Source organism: Eptesicus fuscus, chromosome 15, assembly GCF_027574615.1.
Source record: "Eptesicus fuscus isolate TK198812 chromosome 15, DD_ASM_mEF_20220401, whole genome shotgun sequence".
Taxonomy (NCBI): Eukaryota; Metazoa; Chordata; class Mammalia; order Chiroptera; family Vespertilionidae; genus Eptesicus; species Eptesicus fuscus.
The window spans coordinates 27,692,467-27,714,192 of NC_072487.1; the positions used below are offsets into that span (position 1 = coordinate 27,692,467).

Sequence of the window (21,726 nt, forward strand, 5' to 3'; positions counted from 1 at the left end):
TCTCCAAGGAGCTCTATTTCTTTTTACTAGAGAATCATATTTAGAAAACAGATCTGGATGTTAGATGTGGTCATTGCTATCCTATAGTGCCACTCTTGAATCACAGAGCAGGGGGAGATACTTAGGTAAGTTTATATAAAGAGGGGATGTCTGGGTGTGTGCACACTCATTTACAATTATATTCATTTCTATATCAATGTGTATATTTTTAAAACCAGGAGTTCATGCCAGTACCTCCGATTCCAACTCACCATACAGTCCATTCCAGTTTTCTGTTTTATATAACATTTGATGGCTTAAATTTTTTATTTTTATTTATATTCAACACAACGCAGTGAGGCAGCCAGGATGAATGTTTTTCTTGGCCTTCTTTGATTTGAGCTCATTAGAATTCCCAACTTTTACAAAGCCAAAAATAATGGAGGCAGGAGCCAAACCCAATTCTCTTTCTGTGTTTACTATTTCTGACTTTATGTCTCTCTTTCTGAAAACACAGGAATTCAATTTTTGAACTTCAGCTTCATTCTATGTTTTTGCTTCGATTTTTTTCTTAAAAAATTCACATTGTGAGAGTTCAATATAAACGTAAAGTGATTAATTATCTTAATCTTCAAAATAAGGCGAAAAGTTGGATGATGCACAAAGTATCATGACTCGTGATCCTTTATAAAAAAAATTAATGGAAAGAAATTAGTTTTGCGGAAGTGGATGCTTATTGGATTTTATTATCTGAATGAGATTTGTGTTTCTGAGAAGGGGAAAAAAGCATAAACCTGGGTCCTAAATATTTACTTAAATATTCTAGTATTAACAGTATTTCTAGACAGGGGAGGAGATTTCCCACCCCCCTGGGAATTTATCTGACTGAAGATCACAAAGAGTGTGATCATTTGCCAAGGTAAAACACTATTAACCAAGAGGCTTAACTGAGTTAATGCCATGTGAAATTGCGGCCGCCACATCCATGCAAATGGTAATGAAATCTAACTGGATCTGTGTCCTGCTCTGTAGACATGACTTCATGATTTGTAGTGTAATTGCATACATAGCTTCTAAACAAGTGTGCTTCACTCTGTGCCAAGAGTGCCTCCTCAGCATGTGAAGAATGTTTCAGAAAACGGCACTTTGCTCTGGAATGCGCTGTGGGTATCTGGTTAGTGTGCTGAATGTGTAGTAGCTGCTAATGAGGCTTCTATCAGCTTATCAACATCCCGTTTTCCATTCTGGCATGGCATAATTCTAGGAGAAGTCTTTGGAGCCTCCTGAACCCAGTAACTGCCCTTAAGAGATGCCTAATTCCATTCTGAGATAAAAGCTCCTCTGATTGATTTATAGCCATATTAAGACAAGCATACCATCTGTACCTAATAACTTGCAAAGAGGATCCAGGCCTTAAAAAGGCACTGCATCGTGTTCATAATTACTTTTTGGGGGGCCAGATCTTATATTTATTAAATATTCCATTTGAAATAGCATTTATTAACTGCCACTTTTCTCCTGCTTTGGATAATTTCTTTCTGACTTTGAGTAGCCTTTGATTCATAATTAGAAACCACTTTATTTATATAATTTTTTTCCAATTTTACTCATATGAATATCATTTTGATAATGGCCTGGAGCCCAACTTTGCCAGGAAATCTTGGCTTTTATTTCCTTTTAGTTTTCTGTTTTCAGTCACTTATTCAATTCACTTGAAGGAACATTGATTTTGAATAATATGGTCATGATGTCAAAACAGCACCAATCTTGCCGTGCCGCCATCTGGAATGGTGAAAATAAAAGCTTTATGTTCTTTAAGAAAAGAATGACACATACGTCCTTCGCCCTCACCCCTCTCCCTTCAGGACCTGGACTCTGGGAAGAAACGGTTCTTGTTTGTAGCCTGATAGTGTGGTTTATTCTGAAAGATAGTTAGCTTAAAAACTCATTTGCTCTTCAACAAAGTAGCAAATACTCCAACCAGCCTCTGAAATGCTGATCTGTCCCATCTCTTAGACAAGCTATTTGGGGTAGTCATTACAGGTCCTACCCCTGTGGGGCTTAAGGTCACAGAGTTAATATACTTAGTGTACTGATGTCTAGTTCTCTGGTCTGTGTACTGTATTTTAGTGTCTGCTCAAAAAAGCACTGCCATTTTTAGCCCTTCATAGAAATTACAGAAAGTTAAAAATATAACCACAGTGCTGAATTTGAGTTTCCTAGGGAAATTATTTGATACTTAGCATCGTTTTCATACATTTCTCATCCACATTTGATCGGCTAGCATACCTGGCAGAGTTTTGTCTCTACCTGGAACCAACCCTAAGCAAATGAAAGGCCAATTGATATGTACCAAATGGTGGACTTTTTACATCTGTTTCAAAATGATTATTATATCCATGGAGCCTGAGTCTCTAGTTCTTCCAACTTAAAATATATTAAAAAAATATTAAATATCCAAATTATTTTTGTTGTGCCCTTTCTTTATGCGTTGACTCCAATTACGAGTTTTATTTACTTAAAGAGCTACTGGACTAGAGGAAACATGATGAAGTAAAAACACAACTAATCTAGAGTTAAAGATTTACTTACATTTTTGCTATATGTATGACCTGGGACAAGTAACTTAATTTTGCCGTGTCGCTGTCTTGTGTCTACGGAAAGCCATGATTCCTACAGAAAAGAAGGCTACCCTGGCCTGCCTCAGGGAGCCCTCAGCAGGCTCAAGTGGCCCAGTGTTTTCAGTCATTCACAGCAAAGCTTTTCTATCCCCCAAACTTAGAGATATTTTTAAAGTTCACTTTTGAGAACATGTCACATGACAATATAGATGTGTACTATTTATGCTGTAGATTAATCACAAAGCCTGAAATCTTGTTCAGAGAGAGAAATGAGGGCTTTTGTGAGCTCTGAAGAGGTTACTTGACAAGATATTGCCCTCTCAATTCACTTGCATGTTTAGATAATTTTTTTTTATTACATGCATAGAATATTTTCCATTTACAGTTTATTGTTACAGCTTTGTCATACCGAGCCTTAGAGTCATATGCCTCCATTCTATTTAAGTCTATTGTGGGAGCTTGGGTTAGAGTAAGATGGTATTTTACTAGATGTCAGGCAGTGCTAGGGCACACTTAATTCATTGTCTCAGTCACTCCTCCTGTGTGTGAACTGGGTGCTATTCTTATTCACAAAGAATCTAATTATCCTTCAGATACAGTTAATCACAATATAAAGATCCTCCATTATCCAGTGCTGAACCCAGTCCTGGCACAAAGGAGGGCTTTAATAAATATCTATAGAATGAATGACCACATGTATTGACTATCCAGTAGATTTTTAGAACTAATAGTTTAAAGGCTCTTTTTAAAATATAATGCAACTTTCATAAACATAAATATATTTTATTGTTTGACCACTTTTAGACCTACATATTTAAATTTTCCAGGATAATTTTTACTTTTTTATTAGGTATAAAAACACACTGAATACTTGTTGTGTAGATTACTACCATTTCTCTAACAGGTAAGAATTCATGCCTTTCAATATATTTAAAGGGTCCATCACTTTTATTTAAGAAAATATTCTTCATATTATTCACCTAATATTTTGAATTTTTTATGTTAATGAGAAGTTCCCTTAGTCCCTTCATCCTTAAAAAAATAATAAGAAGAAAAAAACATTGGTGCTTCTGTAAGATTATATAGTGAATACCTAAAAGCTGTAAGATATTCAGCCACTAAGAAATCTTTGCTCCTGTCAGTGAAAGAAGACCCAGAGTATTTGCCTCAATATATGACTGTGTCATTCACTTGGGTTTTATTATTAGTTTGAACATCAAGACTTCCATTACAGTCTTCAAAAGATGAGATAGCAGAGTATAGATCCACATTCTACTGTGTTCTTTGGAATTTCATTGTGCTTTCTTGTAAGGTGTTTGTGAGGTGGTTACAGTTTTGACTTGGGAACTTACAACCACCATGTAAGGGAAGCCTTCCTGTAAAATTAGGAGGGCAGGAGCTGAATTGTGTGTCTCTAGTGCAGCAACTGCCCCAAATGACATAGCTCAATCGATGAAAATTGTTGGCTAAATTAATTAAATTAAAATGCAGGACTATAAACATAAAAACTGTCATTAACCACTATTTTTGTAAGTGTTTAAGTCTATTACTACTAGAAAGAGGTTACCAGATAGTTATATCAAGTTGTTGGAGAGGCCGAATGTATAGCCACAAAACAAAGGGTGAATAACTATTCAAATGAAGGGCAGGTAATAAACTCAGTAGGCTTTGAAAGATGCCACATGAGCTGGCACTGAAATGTTTGCCATGATTCCCTACACATATTGCAAGTGTTTATTGAACATTCTGATGATAAAAAAGAAAATAACATGAGTCTTCCATGAGTGTGTGAGTTCAAGCTTACCTGCTGACTGTAATTGGGGTTTGTTGAGAACTTTTAGGAGCCACTGTGATCTATTCAGTACTCAAAAATTTTATTCAAGGAAATGAGTTTCCCAAGGAAGGGGGGAACCAATAAGACGTGTATTCTTCCTCCAGATTCTAATTTTGCTTTATTATAAATTTGGTCAGAATGTAGTTCTCTGTAGTGTCAATAATATCTAAATGATCAGGTCTACTTGCCAAATCTCTCAATGTTGCTTTTGTGAAAGCATGCTGTTGGTGTAATTGAAACGATTTTTCTTCATAACAATATTTGTTGTAAATCTGAAAAACTGGGAATGTGGCACGAAAATGCCTTTAAACCATTTGGGACCAGTCTGGTTGCATTCACTTGGAGTCCCAGCAAGAATAGGCCAGAAGAACTGCTTGGGGCCACCTTGGAAGGAGGCTGCAGCCTTAGCTGGCAGTTTAGTTGTGGTTTCTTATCAAATAAGAGAGGTTCAGTGTTTGCAGAACTGGAGCGAAAGTAAAGGCATCATTAAAATTGTTTATGGATGAATAATGAAATTAGTTTACTGAGAAAATTATGCAAAAGCTATTATTTGATCATTCAAATAGCTAAAGCATGACTCCCTGTAAAACAATATTAGACTATGTCCCCATACTTCCCTTTCAAGCCCTTGGTAGATCATGGGTTATTAACAGAAGTTCTGCAGCAATGGGATGTTAACTCTGGAAACCGCTGACATTCATTTTTCTCTCTCCTTAATGGAATTGTAAGTTTCATACCAGCATATTTCATTAAGACACCAAACAAGATTCAAAGAATGAGCTATATTTCCAGGCCTATTATAGCTGCCATTCCAAACAAAATATGTATGACTTCTACGATTCACTAAGCACAAGTATGTAGTAATATGCCCTTTAATGGCCTCTCAAAATGACAGACCAAATGGCTTTGTGAAGGTCAAGTCTGATTTAAATTGTTGATGAATTAATAGCTAATTCTGCATGATTGAATATTAATATGGAACAGTGATAAGTAAGGCACTTTAAAGCTTAATGAGCACATTAATGAATAGGACAAAATGTTTTTCTACTCACCTCATGTACAAGTTTAAAGCTACTACCATATTGACAATGTGTTAATTTTTGATAGCTGCTTTTTTCCTGTAAAAGTTCATAGGGTTAAGGTATAAATAAAGGGTATTGATTTTTCCACCCCAAGTTCCTGGTACCAAACATTTGATAAGCTGTCAAAATTGATGTTATCCAACGGCCTAGGCAGTTTTATATAAATCACTAATAAATATAGAGGATGAAAATAAAAACAATTAACATCTAAACTACACCCACTGAGATAAGCATTCCAATTAGAAATTTCATTATTTCCACAGTTTATTTTATGTGGAATACTGAGTTTTATTGCCAAATACCTGACAGTCAAATTGGAAACAAGCCACAACTGCCAACATGTAACTGCTCTGGCTATTTGAATCTGTTACAAGTGTGATGTTTCTCATGAAAATTTAATGAAGAAAGTGCATTCAAAGAGGTTCTGTGCAAAAGGGGGTGGATAGAATTTAATTACCCTTATTAAAAATAAGAAAGCAGCCCTCTTTACATTCTCTGTCTGATTAGTATGCAAGGAAGATTATCTTTGTTGTGCACTTGTGTATATGAAAAGGGGCTCTGGAGTCTTCTTTATGTGCCGAGAAGGGAAAGGAAGGGCATGCAATTGCATTAGCCTGCTTTCCATAGGACAAAAGTCAATTTTGTCAGCTCTTCCCATGGTGAGGACTTCATTTCTTATCAATGGTTATTAATTCTAGATTTTTTTTAAGAGTCTTTAGTAAGTGGCTCAACTTACTTAAGTCTTTGACACTTGCCACTGATGGGCATGGAATATTGGCTTGGTTCTTTAGAGAGATGAACTGGTAGAGAAGGAAGGACTAGGAGAGCCATGTAAATGCATGTTGGTGGAACTGCTAGTTAACCGCCAAGGGGAGGTAAGAGACCCTGGGAGATGGGGCTCAGGAATCCCAACCCGATTTCTTATTAACCTAAGTTGATTGTTTTAAATATGGAAAATAACAACATTTCAGAGCTTTCCTTAGAAACTCACTTGTACGTGACTAAGGGAGTGGAGTTGACTTTGGAACACTTGAAGTAAATTATTTTTATCCTTTGAATCATTTTGTGTCAATAACTGCCGAGTGAGATGCTTAATAGTATAATGAATGTGGCACAACAGCTATTGATCTTTTTCTCCTTTCTTTTTTCTTCAAGTAACAAAAGAACAATGCTATAGATGTAAATACATTGACAAAACCTTTATAGCCATGAAGAATAGCTTGATGAAATAAGTGGAATAGGTTATTAAAATTAGCATAGCCTAATTTGCAAAATGCTGTTTATGCGATATGTGAGTTTTAACATTCCCTTGGAGCCCTGAAAAATGATCTCAAAATTCCGTTTCTAACCACTGTTGCTGAAACTTGTTTACTGTAGACCTCTGCTTGATTGACAATGTGTAAGCATTCAGATAAACAGAATACATTACTGTTTCTTAAAAGAGCCCTGTCTTTCAGCTTAAGTAAAATGTAGCTCTTTGAAGTTAACTAATTTTATATATTTTTAAAGTCTCCAGCCCTAACTAGCTGATGAGATAGTAAATTATTCTCCAGGGAATTCATAGGTCAACTCTGTTTCCTCAGCTACTTCTGTTGGTCTATGGTAGATCTCGATTTGCCAGAGCCAGAGTCTATACGGTTTCCTATTAGACCCTCAGTTTTCTCCTACAATAACCTCGACTGGGAGTTCAGGGCATCTTCTCTTTCTTGGGAGCGTTATTCTTTGGTAGTGTTTTGACATTCTTTCACTATTCACATTCAAAAATCTCTCTACTCCTTAACTATTTCTCTGACCAGCTCTCTACCAGAAGTACTTTCCTATTATGTACGGGAAAATATCCTCTTTTAATTGTTGTAATGTATCCATACATGGACTTGAAAATACTGGAACTTCTCCTAAAATCTGGCAAGCCAGACAAACTTGATCAATACAAAGGAGACCTAGAATAACTCATTGTATGGAGGGGTAAACGGATGCTAAATAAAAAGTACAAGACAAATGTAGGTACTGACTTCTATGGAAGCTCTGAGGCAGAAAAGATTAAATACATCTGGGAGAGTTTCAAAAGGATATGCAAAAGCGATTTTGTCTGTGTGGCCTTCAACAGACAGCATTTGTCTGGAAAATGGTGAAGACTTCAGTGTAGGCATAAAATCATTTCCTATGTAGGAGATCATCCATGAGAGGCTGGGAAAAATGGGGCCCAATTTAAAAGAACTTTGCTAGTCACATTTAGGAGATTGAATTTATTATCCCAAAGGTATGGTGGGGTGATGGTGGAGAACACACAGATTTGACTGAACTTGGTGTGAGCCTCAAAATGAAGCCTTTTCCCTAGAAGTTGTACCTCACTTAGACTTCAGCAAGACCACAGGATCATACCAGAAATTGTAGAAGGCATCCAAGGAGAAGCCATATCTGATAATTTCTAATGTTCTGCTCACTGGTGTTAGTGCTTTTGAGTCATTTTGGAATTGGTGGCTCATGAAAATTCATCAGAAGTCATGAAGGAGTGTTGATTAAATTAACACCAGGCTCAGTCGGAAGTCAAAATGTTTCAAAATGGTCTTTAAACAAACAGCCGAGTTGTAATTTAGATAATTATCACCCATCTAGCTAAGCTCCCTTCCAGTGTTTGAGTAGAATATTCCTTACCTTTCTAATGTAGGTTATGGATGTGGGTCATGCTTGTGGATTTCAGAGGATTTCATTTTCTCCAGGTCTAAGATCTGGGACAATTTTGATGTGGGATATGGATAAGTGAACTTTGGATGAGTTGAAGATTCAAAATTTAGAAACTTCAACTTTTTAATGACCAAAAATGGTTCAGACCTTTCGAATGGGGAAAAAAAAACAAAACATTTTCTTACACTAAGGTGTTGCTTTTGTTCTTTTCTTCTTTGGAAATGGAAACTCTCAATTTTTTTTTCTGATGAATTTAAGCTCCCTACAAAGGAATTCATTTAAGTTGAACACCATGCTTGCAAAAAACATACATAGTTTTACTTAAAAGTTACAAAAACATTCATCAGATTTGAATATAGATAGTTTAGCCTAGATAATCTGCTTGCTTTTCAGGTACCTGCTAATCTGGCCCTGCTGGGTTTCCCTCAGAAGTGTCCTATCTTAACGCCTATGTTTATAATGATCCCATCTTTCTGGCCAATTCAACTCATCCCTAAAGGCCCATTTCAGAGCGTCCTCTTGGTGCTCAATGACCTCCTCAGGCAGCCATTCTGCAATTACTTCTCCCTCTGTGCTCCTAGAAGCTTAGATGCATCATTTTACAGGGTCTTTATCAAATGTGTCTGAGCTCTCTGCTAGGCGGCTGCCTCTCAACTTAGACTGTGTCCTCTTCTGGCCAGGATCAACATTGTGACTGTTTCCTAATCTCCTAATGCCATGTCGCCTGGTGTGTGTTAGCTTCTCAACAAATGCTGAATGTGGTAAGGGGGGAGATTAACGGGCAACATCTCTTTAATCTTGGGCATCTGACTCATTAACCTAATGAAGTATCACCTTTTGTTTTGCAGAGGATCAAATTCCTAGGGGCTTTCCTACCATTGACATGGGCCCACAATTGAAGGTGGTGGAGCGTACACGCACTGCCACCATGCTTTGTGCAGCCAGTGGGACTCCGGACCCAGAAATCACTTGGTTTAAAGATTTCCTACCTGTGGACACAAGCAACAACAACGGCCGTATTAAGCAGTTACGATCAGGTAGGGTCTTGTTAACTGTTTCCACTAACTCCTAAAGATTTTTTTTTCTTTTAGCTTTCTCTCTCTTTATTTTTAATTTAATTCTATTTATTTTTACTTTTTAGGTATTGATTTTTCTCCCTCTTCTCTTTCTCTGTTATTTAATGTGTTGTCCATGTTTGTGATGTCATAGCCCGTTTCAGAGTCTTTCTCCTTCTCTCTGTGTGTTTTGCAGCTTCTGTTTAATCCACATTGCTCACTGCTGTGACTGTATTTTTGATAATTTTTTTTAATTTACTGCTATTTAGCAGTATTTGATGGATCCATTTTCTCTTTCTTTCTTCTTTCTCTGTTTTCTTTTGAAACAAATTTATTTCAACATTGGACTTCATTCAGAACTTGCAAGGAGTTCCAATGGTTATATCCATTAAAAACCAAAATGTTCATATGAAACACTAAAATGATTCAATTTTATTAAAGTGTGTTTTCTCTGTCGTTCCTACATTTGAACTCATCAGAATACCAAAGTTTAGTAAGTTTGGTCACATCTTTCTTTTCACTAATACATAAAACACAGAAATGTTATATCATGAGTAACCAGATGCATTGTTTTTTAAACGTTTTAACAAAGTGCCAACGAAAAGGGGATTTTTTTTATTGTTATCATTATTATATTCTCATGAGTAAGCATATGTACACCTTAGCCACAGTAGTGTGCGCCCACACTGAACATTTTTGAGCCCTCCAGTGACTGGATCTACAGAAGTCTGCTTTGGGTGTAGACTCCAGCTTTCGCTGCTTTCTCTCTCTCTTTCTCCCCATTGCCCTTTTCTCCCACCCCATCTCAAGTTTATTCCTTTGTTCTCTTTAGATTGAAAATAGAGATAATTCTAAACTTCTTAAAATGTAGAGCCTGTCCCTAGGTAATTTCATAGGGACATTTACTAATAAGCTGTTTACTTTGACATTGGTAGTAATATTGGTATAGAAAACTAAGTTGTTTGACTGCCTGTCTTCCCAGAATTCTCAGCTTTTGACCTGTCCTGTGATGTTAAAGCGTCTTGTTAACTGCCTCTTTTTGCTTGTTGTCAGCAGAATTGTGTAGATTAGCATTCTGTTATTGTAAATAAAGAATTAATTATTCACATGTAACATAGATGATTTAGTGTATAAAGCTTTAACTCTGAAAAATTTGTACCAAATTATAAGGAATATAATAATATTTTTATGCTGTCTTTCTTCTCTCCGTATTTAAATCTCCAGAATCTATTGGTAAGTGCTTAGTTCTGAAGCACACTTCACCCCCACTAATTTCCATATTCAGACTATGATTATTATTATTATTATTAATAAAATGCATGGCATGCATTTTACTAACTGTCAGTGTAGACACCAGATCTCCCTAGTGGCGTGCGCACACACACACACACATCCACAGCACTGTTTTCGTAAGAACACTATGTACTATAGAAAAATAAAATAGTACACAAGTTATCATATCACACAAATGTAGCATAGTAAGTAGAGTAAGATACCCAATCAAGTGTTTGTTTCTAGTTAGTCTGTAGTATTTCCTATGACAGTATATATATATGTATATCTATATATATACTTAAATAGATTAGCCAGTATTTTCTAAATTGTCTTTAAAAAATATTATTGAGTCCGTTTATTTATTTATTTATTTATTTTGCTAAGAATATGAGGCATATAAGATCAATTCTAACCCTATATGACCCCAGACCTAAGTACTCAGTTGCTTCTCTGAGAAAGGCAATGCTGCCTATTGTGGTCTTGGCCCTCTGTGGTATAATGCAACTTGCTTTTATGATCTAATAATAATACTATCTCATATATTCCTGTTTTGCCAGTATAGTAATTCAAGTTTCTTTTAAGACCTTATATAATTCTGTAAATCTAATTTAATTCTTCTCCCCAGCCCTAGCCTCCTCCTTCTCGTACTAATGCTTCTTCTTTCTAATCTTATTTGCATTCATATTATCCACCCAGGTGGTACACCAATAAGAGGTAAGAGTGCTGAACTAACGTTCACAGAATGATCTTACTCATTCTTCCTGTCCTCTCATCACTGTCATCTTTGTCCTGTTTTCAGAATCATTCCAATAATGTCCATCAACTTTATTATTATTATTTTTTTTCCTTTGTACTGTTTGGTTATGATCGGTGACTCTCATATTGTGAATTTTCCTTTCCTTTTTCTTTTTCTCTTTGTTTTGTTCATTTCTTTCTTTATGAAAATAATGATTTCAGTTGTGATATGCTTCAAAGAAAGCATATCCAGGTCTTTAGACCACAGACCAGTCACAGCGTACCATCTGTCCCTCTTTTTTTCCTTTTCTTCTTCCTTTTTCCTTTTTTGTTCTTCTTTTTCTTCTTTTTCCTTTTTTTTTTTTTTTTTTTTTTTGTCCAACCGGAGAAAAAAAAAAAAAGATCATTTTTTTCTTCCTTAGCTGTTCTTGTTCTGGACCAAAGCCGAGGTGGTCTGGAGAACAGTGGCAGACATGCAGAAGACAGCCCGGAACGTCTGCTTTTTGCCTTTATCTTTCAAAAGGTTTTTGCTTTTGTTCTTCGGTTCTTTTTTCTCTTACTGTCTTAAAAGTCAAAGAATGACTCCCCTTTCCGCCCGATCCCACTCGCCTATACAACCTGACAGCGATGCTTTTTTCCCCCCCACTTCTTTTTTTCTTGGATTACTCGCCTCTGGATTTTTGGATCTTCTGTCCTTCAGGCTATGGAAACCAAAGGTGCTCAGTATTCTTGGTGGTATGTTGTATTGCTGGTTTTTCCTACTTTGACTCAGTGTGCATTTCTTTTCTAATTCTTGTTTTGTGTTTTTCTTGGGGTTTTGAGACACCACACTGCTAATCCCACTGGCGGATTTTGATGGGTGTCTTAGGGGATCCGTCCCGAGGTCCTCGAGCAGTGAGTGGTTCGCTGGCTCTTCCTTGCTGGCATAGGCCGTGCTCTTGAACTTTTTTTAAAAAAACCTTCTAATTCAACTACTCTTTGTTTTTCAGCAAATGTAATCTATGATTGTAAGTCGTGGCAAACTGTCTTTCTTTTCTTAAAAGTCTGCATGTCTTAAGGGAGTCTTGTTTCTTTAAGTGATATTTTCCTGATATATAATGACTAATTTTGTTTTTTTTTGCTTTGTGCAGCCTTTTTGTGCTCGCTGCGTATTTTTGGCTTTCTTCAGCGGAAGACTTTCTTGAAAACCCGGCCTGGTTTTTTTTGAGCGTACCGATCTTTTGCGCCACTTTTGATACCAAAATGAAACAAAACAAAACCAAAAAAAAAACAAAAAAAATTAATCTTTTGTTTGATTTAAAAGCCATACTTCCTTGAAGCAGTCTCACCCATCTTCATTTTATTAGTCTAGGAGATAAGAGTGTTAATTATGACTAGAGTTCTTGCTTGGGAAAAGAGATAATTGTTTTCTTATGCTAGCATTGATGATGTTAAAAAAAAAAATAATCTCTCTATGTTTTTCTCATCGCATCATTTTCTGTCTGTGCACCTTAGCGAGAGATTGAATCGACGTTGAGCGGACCTTCGCTTTGCAGGGCTTTGCATATTGTTAAGAGGTTTAGTGTTCTGGGCTGAGAAAGCCTCCTCTGACCATGCCTTTGGCAATATATTTTATATCCTCACAGGCGCCCTTCAGATCGAGCAGAGTGAAGAATCTGACCAAGGGAAATATGAGTGTGTTGCCACCAACAGCGCGGGCACTCGCTACTCTGCCCCTGCCAATTTATATGTCAGAGGTAGGAAAGACGTCCCCCGGGCATCGTGTCTTCCTTCAGGCTCAGGGGCAGCGGGGACACCCACACCATGGGGGGTGCTGTCGGCATTCAGCAAGCCGATTTGCCAATAGTTATAGTAGCCGAAGCCTTTTTAGTGACTAGAGAATTACGAAGTTTAAATATGTTGTTTAAAAAAAAAAATTAACCACTTTTGAATAAAAATCTATCCCGAGGCTTGGAGTTTGTAAGTATCTTTGCATTTTTACATCTTGATTTCTGTTTTTTTCCCCGCATTGTGTGAACTGTGCTTTGCATTTATTTGAGGTTTTCTTCTTTTCCTTTTTTTTTCTCTCTTCTGTTGCTGTTTCCCTTGTTTCCTTTTAAAACCCTGAAATAATTGCTTGGTGTGCTACTAATCAATTCTCTGTGCAACTCCAAGCATAAAGGTATTTATGTCTTCAGGACCTCTGCTTGGAGCTGTAAGAATAAAGCTTCTAACTTAAAAAATAAAATGCTACATGCATACAGCACATTGTATTTTCTCCCTTCTCTTATGCTTTCTTATTTATAAACATGTCATTATGTACGTGCATATGTCTATGCATATATATGTATATATATGTGTGTGTGTGTATATATATATATATATATATATCCAGACACATATTTTTTAAATTACTGATTTTCTCTAAAGTTTGATTTTTTGATTGGCATGGAACAGTGATTATATTTTTTAAATGAGGATACTTTCATATGTTCTTATAATAGAAATGATTAAATTTTGAGCTTATGAATGGCCATGCTTTTCATTTCAACTAGAAAGAATTATTTCTTCTTCCCTGGAGTTTTCAAAGCCGATTCATGTAGTTTTTTTTTGTCCAGCAGAAATGCTCTGATTCCAGGTCTCCATGTCTATGAATAACCACAAAAGGCGTGGGTGGGGGAGGAAGGAGGTAGGAGGCTGAGAGGGCTTTAAGTTACAGCAGGGTGGGTTCCCTTAGGAAAATGTCTAGCTTGATTTTGAAATTTTTGTCTGAGGTAATTTCGTTTCCCTGGGGGTGTTTTTCTCTCCCATGTTTCTCTGGAGTCTGGGGCGGGAGAAGATGAAGAAAACCATTTCTTCCCCAAGTTCTTTGAAAGCCCCTGGGTCCTTTTCCTCACCGTGGCGACCTCCTTGGCTGCATGAGGCATGCGTACCTTCTTCAACGGAAAAATTTCAAAATCACGCTAGCTCTCGTTCCCAATGCTGTGTTAGTCTGTGAGGCATTGCTAACATTGTCAGCTGAGGCAGGAAGGATTGCCTAGAGCAAATAAAAATGTTCACATAGCAGTTGAAAGCCTTGATATGGCCTTTTTACTCTCTCTGTATTTCCCTTGTTTTTCTCCTTTCCTCATTTCATTGTGTTCTGCATCAAACCCCCTACATCCCTCAGAGCTGCGAGAAGGTGGGTGTGTTTTTTACTTTTTACCCACCTTACAAAACTATTCATTAAACCAATAACAAAGAATACAAATGAAATGAATGTAGTAGCTGCATTGTGGTCTTCCTTGGGTTTAATGGTATGTTTCAGCAGAGAATGCCCTGGCTATGGCTTCCGGTGCTCGCCGGTGGGACCTAACTGTGGTGCATGGCGGGAGAGAATGTACCTGGGTGCATGGTAACTGGTGCCACTTAACTCCCCCGGGTCCAGTGAACTTGGTCAGTGTTCCTGCTTTCCTTCCTGTTCCACTCCTCCCACCACCCCCCGCCCCCACCTTTAATTTCTGTCTTACAAGGGTGCCTGCTGCCCACAGAATGACTCTTTGGAGTTGCTCCCCTAATCCCAAGCATGAAGACTAAACTCTCCTGCATTTCTCTTGATATGTCCTCTGACACCTCCGAGTCTCCACTGGCTCCTGCTTGCTCTGTGTAACCTGTGAACTGGCTGCAGGAGGCATGCCTAGCTCTCTCTCTCCTTCTCCTCTGCCTGTCAGTCACTCCTGAGGCCATCGCAGCGAGCCCTCTCCAATCCGTGGAGGTTTATCTCAACCTGAAGTGCAGCCAAAAAGTTGACAGACAGAATTACGGACTCACTGTCTTCCTGGGGTTATGAGATTGTTTGTTTATTAACTGACTTAGGATTTAAAAAAAAAAATCACTTTCTTACCCGAATTTAAGCTATGCTCCTAATGATTTCCTCTTGATCTAAACTACTCCTGGTGTAAGGTTTTGCCAAGAAAGGCCCAAGGTGAAACCCGTGTCTCTTACCCTGTCCCTGTATCATGTACTTAAACTTGGCACATAAATATGCAGATTATCTGAAGCAGGAACACTGAACTGTAATTGCTTGGTAATTTTCACTGTGTCGTGGTGTTACAATATGACCTTTTCTCTTAATGTCACGTCCCGCTGTACGTTTTAGATGCCGTGTCTCTCAATTTGAATGTCGTCGTAAAAAGCCTCTCGCTACATTTTGTTGTCATCCTCTATGTGTCTTACCTTAGCTATGAACTGAATGGAATCCTAAATGTGAAACACCCGGCTCCCTTTCTAAATTTGCAATCCTTACCTTTGACAACCCAGCTTAATCTAATATCTTCCTACTTACAACCCTGTCATCCCCTACGTCCCTGTCTCAGTCACTGTACTTGATGTCCTCCCTTTGTGTTTAGCTCTATCACCCTGTTATTTCCCCTGCTGTCATTGTGGTCTTGGATTCCAGACATGTCCCCTTGTCCTGAGCACGGGCCTGGAGAGGTCATGTGTGCATGCCTTGCATGATGACCCAGTTTGGTATCTTCACTGGCGTTGGCTATGTTTCTTCTCTGTGACTGTAAATCGATATGTCTGTGTATCTCTGTGTGTTCCAGTGTTAGCGTGAGGTCTTGAGGCCGCGTCTCCTCTGAGTCTGAAAGCGAATACGTTGTCCTTTCACGGCACTCTGGAGGATGCTCTCCAGGGCTGGCGTGGGACAGCGGGGTCCCACGTGTGCACTCACAGCAACTGGAAGCACACAGCACGGAAGTTGGTTTGATACCCAACTTACACCTGCTGGTGACCTTCCAGCCCCCGCTTTCGCATATACATGCACGCAGAGAATCACTGTGATGTGCACGCATGTATATGTTGTTGTGTTTGTCTTGTGCATGATGTTTGTCTATCGTTAGTTTGTAGAGAGTCTCTTTGTGGGGCCCTTGTAGGTCTGAGTCAACATGTGTATGAATGTGTTTAAGATATCAATGACTGAACTAAGTAAGTTCTTTGTGTGTTTACACATACCATACTTGTATGGTCTGTTTTCCTTTGTTTTGTTTTTGGACGACCCACAGTACATTCCAGTTGTTTAAGTGTGTCTGTACAGTGCATGTCGTGTGTTTAAGAAGCCATTTTTTTTTCTCGCCTTGTGTAGTTTATCATCTCCCCTTGTGTTTTGTTCCAGTTCGTCGTGTCCCACCAAGATTCTCTATCCCACCCACTAATCATGAAATCATGCCAGGTGGCAGTGTTAACATCACCTGTGTGGCCGTGGGGTCACCAATGCCTTATGTGAAGTGGATGTTGGGGGCAGAAGACCTGACACCGGAAGATGACATGCCAATAGGAAGAAATGTCCTAGAATTGAATGATGTCAGACAGTCAGCAAATTACACGTGTGTGGCGATGTCAACACTGGGTGTCATTGAAGCAATAGCACAGATCACTGTCAAAGGTATGCTCAGCGATGCATGCTTTGGGGGTCTGGCTACATCCAGTCAGCCGCCTAACGCCTCTGTAAAGTCTGCCATTAGAGTTCTAAAATGAACCAATTCATTGTTCAGTGTTTTAGATGTCATAGTATGATTCTATCTATGGCATCACATAAGATACACATATCTATGTAGGCAGTTTCTCTCTTAAAAAGTACTGGCATTCTAAGAAGCAGTAATCATCAAAATATTTAACAACAGGCTGGGCCTAGGAACTAGCCAGGCAGAATGAGGAATGCTAGACATGATCAACTATTATGGAAGGACTGAAGCATGTAAGTTTCATATTAATCTAGAACTGTGAGAAGAATCACATGACAGAAAAATCCAGACAACTTTTAATACATGTCAAAAACCCTGAAGACAGAGAAGAAAAAAAGAGTTACAGTGAACATGTTAAATATAGATGCTTTAAAAATTTTAATGGGAAAAAAAAATTTTAATGGGCCCTACCATTAAAAACCAAAATGCAAGTGGATTTATATTCTCTTTCAGTGTTAGAGTTCACCTTGTATTGATAAAGTGCTCAGGAAATATTCTTTCCTTGAAATAAGTGAACTAAATATAACCAAAGTACTATATTCCTCAGATATTTTTTAATCAAAGAAATAAAAAAGTGACTGTGTTGAGGGTATTGTTTTTTTCCCAATGATTATAGACTTCTAGAACACATTTGCAAAATGGGTCAGACTGAGGGAGAATTGAGGTTTCTGCAAATATCTGGAGCAAAATGAACACAAATTATCTTCTCTTTCTAGGAAGTTTGATCTGAAGAAATGCAAAATGAGTGTTATAGTCGGTACCATATCTCCAACCAAGCACATATATTTATAGGAAATACTAGAGGCCCAGTGCATGATTAAATCATGCACGTGTAGGGTGTCCCCTACATGCTTTCGCTTTTGATCATAGGGGAGCTGGGTGCCCGTCCGCTGGTGCACCATGCCTTTCAGAAGCCTCCAGCATGGAGAAGGCTTCTGAAAGGCCTGGTGCCTGAGTGGACAGGCACCCAGCTCCCACGCTTTCGCTTTTGATCGCGGGGGAGCTGGGTGCCTGTCCACTGGTGCACCAGGCCTTTCAGAAGCCTCCGCCTCACATGGCGCAGATGCTGAGCTCGCGCCGCCAGCCCAATCAGCCACCCCGGCCACCCCGAGTCCCGCCCCCCACCCCTCCTGGCCGATCATGGGCATAGTGAAGGTACGGTCAATTTGCATATTTGTCTATTATTTGGTAGGATATGTCTTAGGAAATATATTGCCTAAGAGTAGTTTGCTACTCTTGAAAAGCTGTCATTCAAGGGAGTACTGTACTTTTTGCCTTTATGTCGACAAGGAAAAAGGGGTACTGACGGGCTGATTTACATGAGTGTTACCTTCTGAGCTTTCTCCAAAAGTCTGTGGTGTCTTACCCCTAATAACTCTATCTTTGAGAATCATTATCCAGGGTAAGACACTTAAGTATGAGGTCACCAACGTCGATGGTTTGTATTCTTAAGTAGTAGCATTTTGAGTTGTGTTCTTCAGCTAAAAGGAAAAAGAGATGCATCTCTAAAAGAGAGGTTTAATTGAAAATATTAGTATGTAGCTATAATATCAGGTGTTATTGATGGTTTAATATAGAATGCATGCTATTACAATACTTTATTCAATTTATTGGAGTTACACTGGTTAATAAGATGTGTAGGCTTCATGTGTACAATTCTATAATTTATCATCTGTATATTGTATTGTGTTCTCACCTCAAGTCATGTCTCCTTCCATCACCATTTATCCCTCTGTCACCCTCTCTTACCCCCCTCCACCCTCCTTTCCCTCCTCTCTGTCACCATACTATTCTCTGTCTAGGAGTTTTTCTTTTACTTTTTGCTTAATTCCTTCACCTTTTCTACAGTAATACTTTAAAAAGTGATTTGTGAATATGCTTTAATTTAGTTTTTCAGCATTTTTGAATATTAAGTGAAAACATGAATTTGAAATTAATTCAAAATTACTATTCTTTCTAACTTTAATATCTTGGTTAGGTTATTTATGAGAAAATTATAGTGATGTTACCTATGCATTACAACTGGAAAATAATATGGACATTATTCTTCCATAGCAATTTAATACCATCTCAGTATATTTCAGATTATATTTAATATATTATTTTCAAGATGCATTGCTATTTAGCTTAGCTATATCATTTATATTGTAAAGCAACAGGCTAATTGGCCAAGCTTATAATAATAGTAATAATCGCAAATAATGTTTTTTTGAGGGTGCCAGATATGTGCTCAGAGCATCACTGGATTAGCTCATTAATCATCAGAGCAAGCCCATGAAATAGAGTTACCCAAGTGTACAATTCCAATAATACAAATTTTCTCATTTTTCACATGAGAAAACTAAAGCAGAGAGAGGTTAAGCAACACATTCAGGATCACATAGCTAATAAGTGGATACAAGCCCCCAAATACAACACTATTAATGCCCTCCTAGTACAATGGGATTTGCTGTCTATGCATGCCTTACTGTTCTTTCCTGACCATTTCAAACACTATTCTTTGCTGTAATTTCATCTAATTAAATCCTTAGTAGATACACAATCCTGTCGTTTCAATGGTAAATTTTTTGGATTCGTATAACATCGTAGAGATGATGGGTAGTGACTGTCAGTTTTTTCCTCCCCCCAAGCCTTACCCAAACCTCCAGGAACCCCTGTAGTGACGGAGAGCACAGCCACAAGCATCACCCTGACGTGGGACTCCGGGAACCCCGAGCCTGTCTCTTACTACATCATCCAGCATAAACCTAAAAATTCCGAGGAACCTTACAAAGAAATTGATGGAGTGGCGACCACACGCTACAGTGTCGCCGGACTCAGCCCCTACTCGGATTATGAATTCAGGGTTGTTGCTGTCAATAACATTGGGCGGGGGCCTCCCAGCGAGCCCGTGCTCACGCAGACCTCGGAGCAAGCGCCATCCAGCGCCCCGCGGGACGTGCAAGCGCGGATGCTGAGCTCCACCACCATTCTGGTCCAGTGGAAGGAGCCCGAGGAGCCCAACGGCCAGATCCAAGGGTACAGAGTGTATTACACCATGGATCCCGCTCAGCACGTCAACAACTGGATGAAGCACAACGTAGCTGACAGCCAGATCACTACTATTGGCAACTTAGTGCCCCAGAAAACCTACTCTGTCAAAGTCCTGGCTTTTACCTCAATTGGAGATGGTCCTCTTTCAAGTGACATACAAGTCATCACTCAGACAGGAGGTACGTCTCATCTGGAAGGGGAGCGGGGCAGGAGGGGGAGTTGATGGAACAGGTGGGAAGGGCACAAACAAGAAAGATAGTATAAATGTTCGTTTTTTGAGACTGTAGCAGGATGCATATGGCACCCTGTGCTTTTAATTTGTAACCAAATAACTTGGAGACCTTTTCTGCATGAAATGGATGATTGTGTCCTCCATGCAGCATTTTGAAAAGAAACGAACAATTTTTTTTTTATCATCTGAGAAAATAGTCTCAAAAATTATTTAATTTTTGAAAGATTGGATGGCTCAGTATAAAGTTAAAAGTAAAACCATTTGTCGGGAGGTGGGGGGGGGGGGTGGGGTTGGATATTTAAATGGCTTAAATTTACCAGGAGCTACTTGCTTAACAATAAATATTCTCCTGATGGATTTTTCTTTGCGTGGCCTCAGGGGTGAAGGAAGGGAGTTACCTAGATCTAAGATCAAACTTTAGGGCCTGCTTCATCCATTGTACTGGGCATTACAGCAGATGCCAAACTGTTTTTATGAGGAAAAAGGTTGGCCCTGCCATAGTTTTATTTTCATAAGAGGATCTCAAACTCTCTGGTCTTTGACTTGAAGTGATCAGTTTTGACTTGGGTTGGGAAAATAACATAGCAGCTGTCTTCTAAAGTTTATTCTTGGACATCTGATAGCTATTCATTTGACTCCTTTTCACCCTGACTCCTCCCTCTAAAACGTGCATTAACAAAGGAGTGTTTGGGCAGCATCCCACTGGTTTGTTCTGATAATCTATGTAAGACCAATATTATTGCAGTTAGTATCTATGATCTAGAGGTATGTAACTTATTGGTAATTTGGGAATGAATTACTGAATTTTCTCAGGTATTAGAACTCGATAAACCTGTTTGATCACGGACTTGTTTTCATGTTGTGGGTTTTGTGAATCACATGACTGCTATATTTATCATTTGTCCTGGCTACTATAAATCTCAGAACACATTCACTGCCTACCAGGCTTTTTTGTATTTTCATATCATCATTTGGTTCTTTCTGGCTTGTTCATGGATTTTTATTATTTTATCGAATGTTATGGAAGATAACTATTTGAATGTCTTTACCACAATCACACTAAAAACCATCTATGTTTTTTTCCTACTTGGCCTTGGCAGTTCTTCTGTATCTATTTGCTATATTATGCAGAAAAATATATAGATTTTTTCAGACATTTTAATTTTTCATAATGTTTCTCATTGGAAAATGAAGAAATCTATGAATCTTATTCTTTTTCTTGACTGAAAGAGGTCAACTGTAACAAGATAATTTTAATTAAACTATTATACTGTTTAGCAGCTCCTTGACCATTAAAAGATATAAGTATATGAGAAGAATATATCTCTATAATCCACTTTTAGTCTTTCTGATTTTTCAGCTTTTATTTTAAAAATCCCTGGTTTTGTAGTGACATAATCAGGGTTTGAATCTCAGTCTATGATTTTTAGTTCTGTGACCTTGGATGAGTTACTTAATCTCTCTGAACCTTAGTTTTCTCCTCTAAAGTAATAATCACCTTATAGAGATTGGGGATTTTATCCATTTTCTTGGGCTGCTGTAACAAAATCCCACATGCTGGTGGCTTAAACAACAGGAAGTTAGTGCCTCTCAGTTCTAGTGGCTAAAAGTCCAACATCAAGGTGTCAGCAGAACTGGCTCCCTCTGAGAGCTAGGAGTGAGGTTCCAGCACTTTTCCCCGCTTTTGGTGGTTTGCTGGCAATCTTGGCCAT

General features: G+C 38.3%; 1 protein-coding gene across 1 annotated transcript in view; it reads left to right on the forward strand.

Moving 5' to 3' along the window:
- Nucleotides 1-21,726, forward strand: part of PTPRD (protein tyrosine phosphatase receptor type D) — a 335,371-nt gene that overhangs the window by 119,855 nt on the left and 193,790 nt on the right. The window contains exons 5-8 of the mRNA XM_054727642.1: nucleotides 9,050-9,238; nucleotides 12,892-13,002; nucleotides 16,401-16,670; nucleotides 19,380-19,961. Of these exons, the coding sequence (XP_054583617.1) occupies nucleotides 9,050-9,238; nucleotides 12,892-13,002; nucleotides 16,401-16,670; nucleotides 19,380-19,961 (1,152 nt within the window). The remainder of the gene's footprint in view (nucleotides 1-9,049; nucleotides 9,239-12,891; nucleotides 13,003-16,400; nucleotides 16,671-19,379; nucleotides 19,962-21,726) is intronic.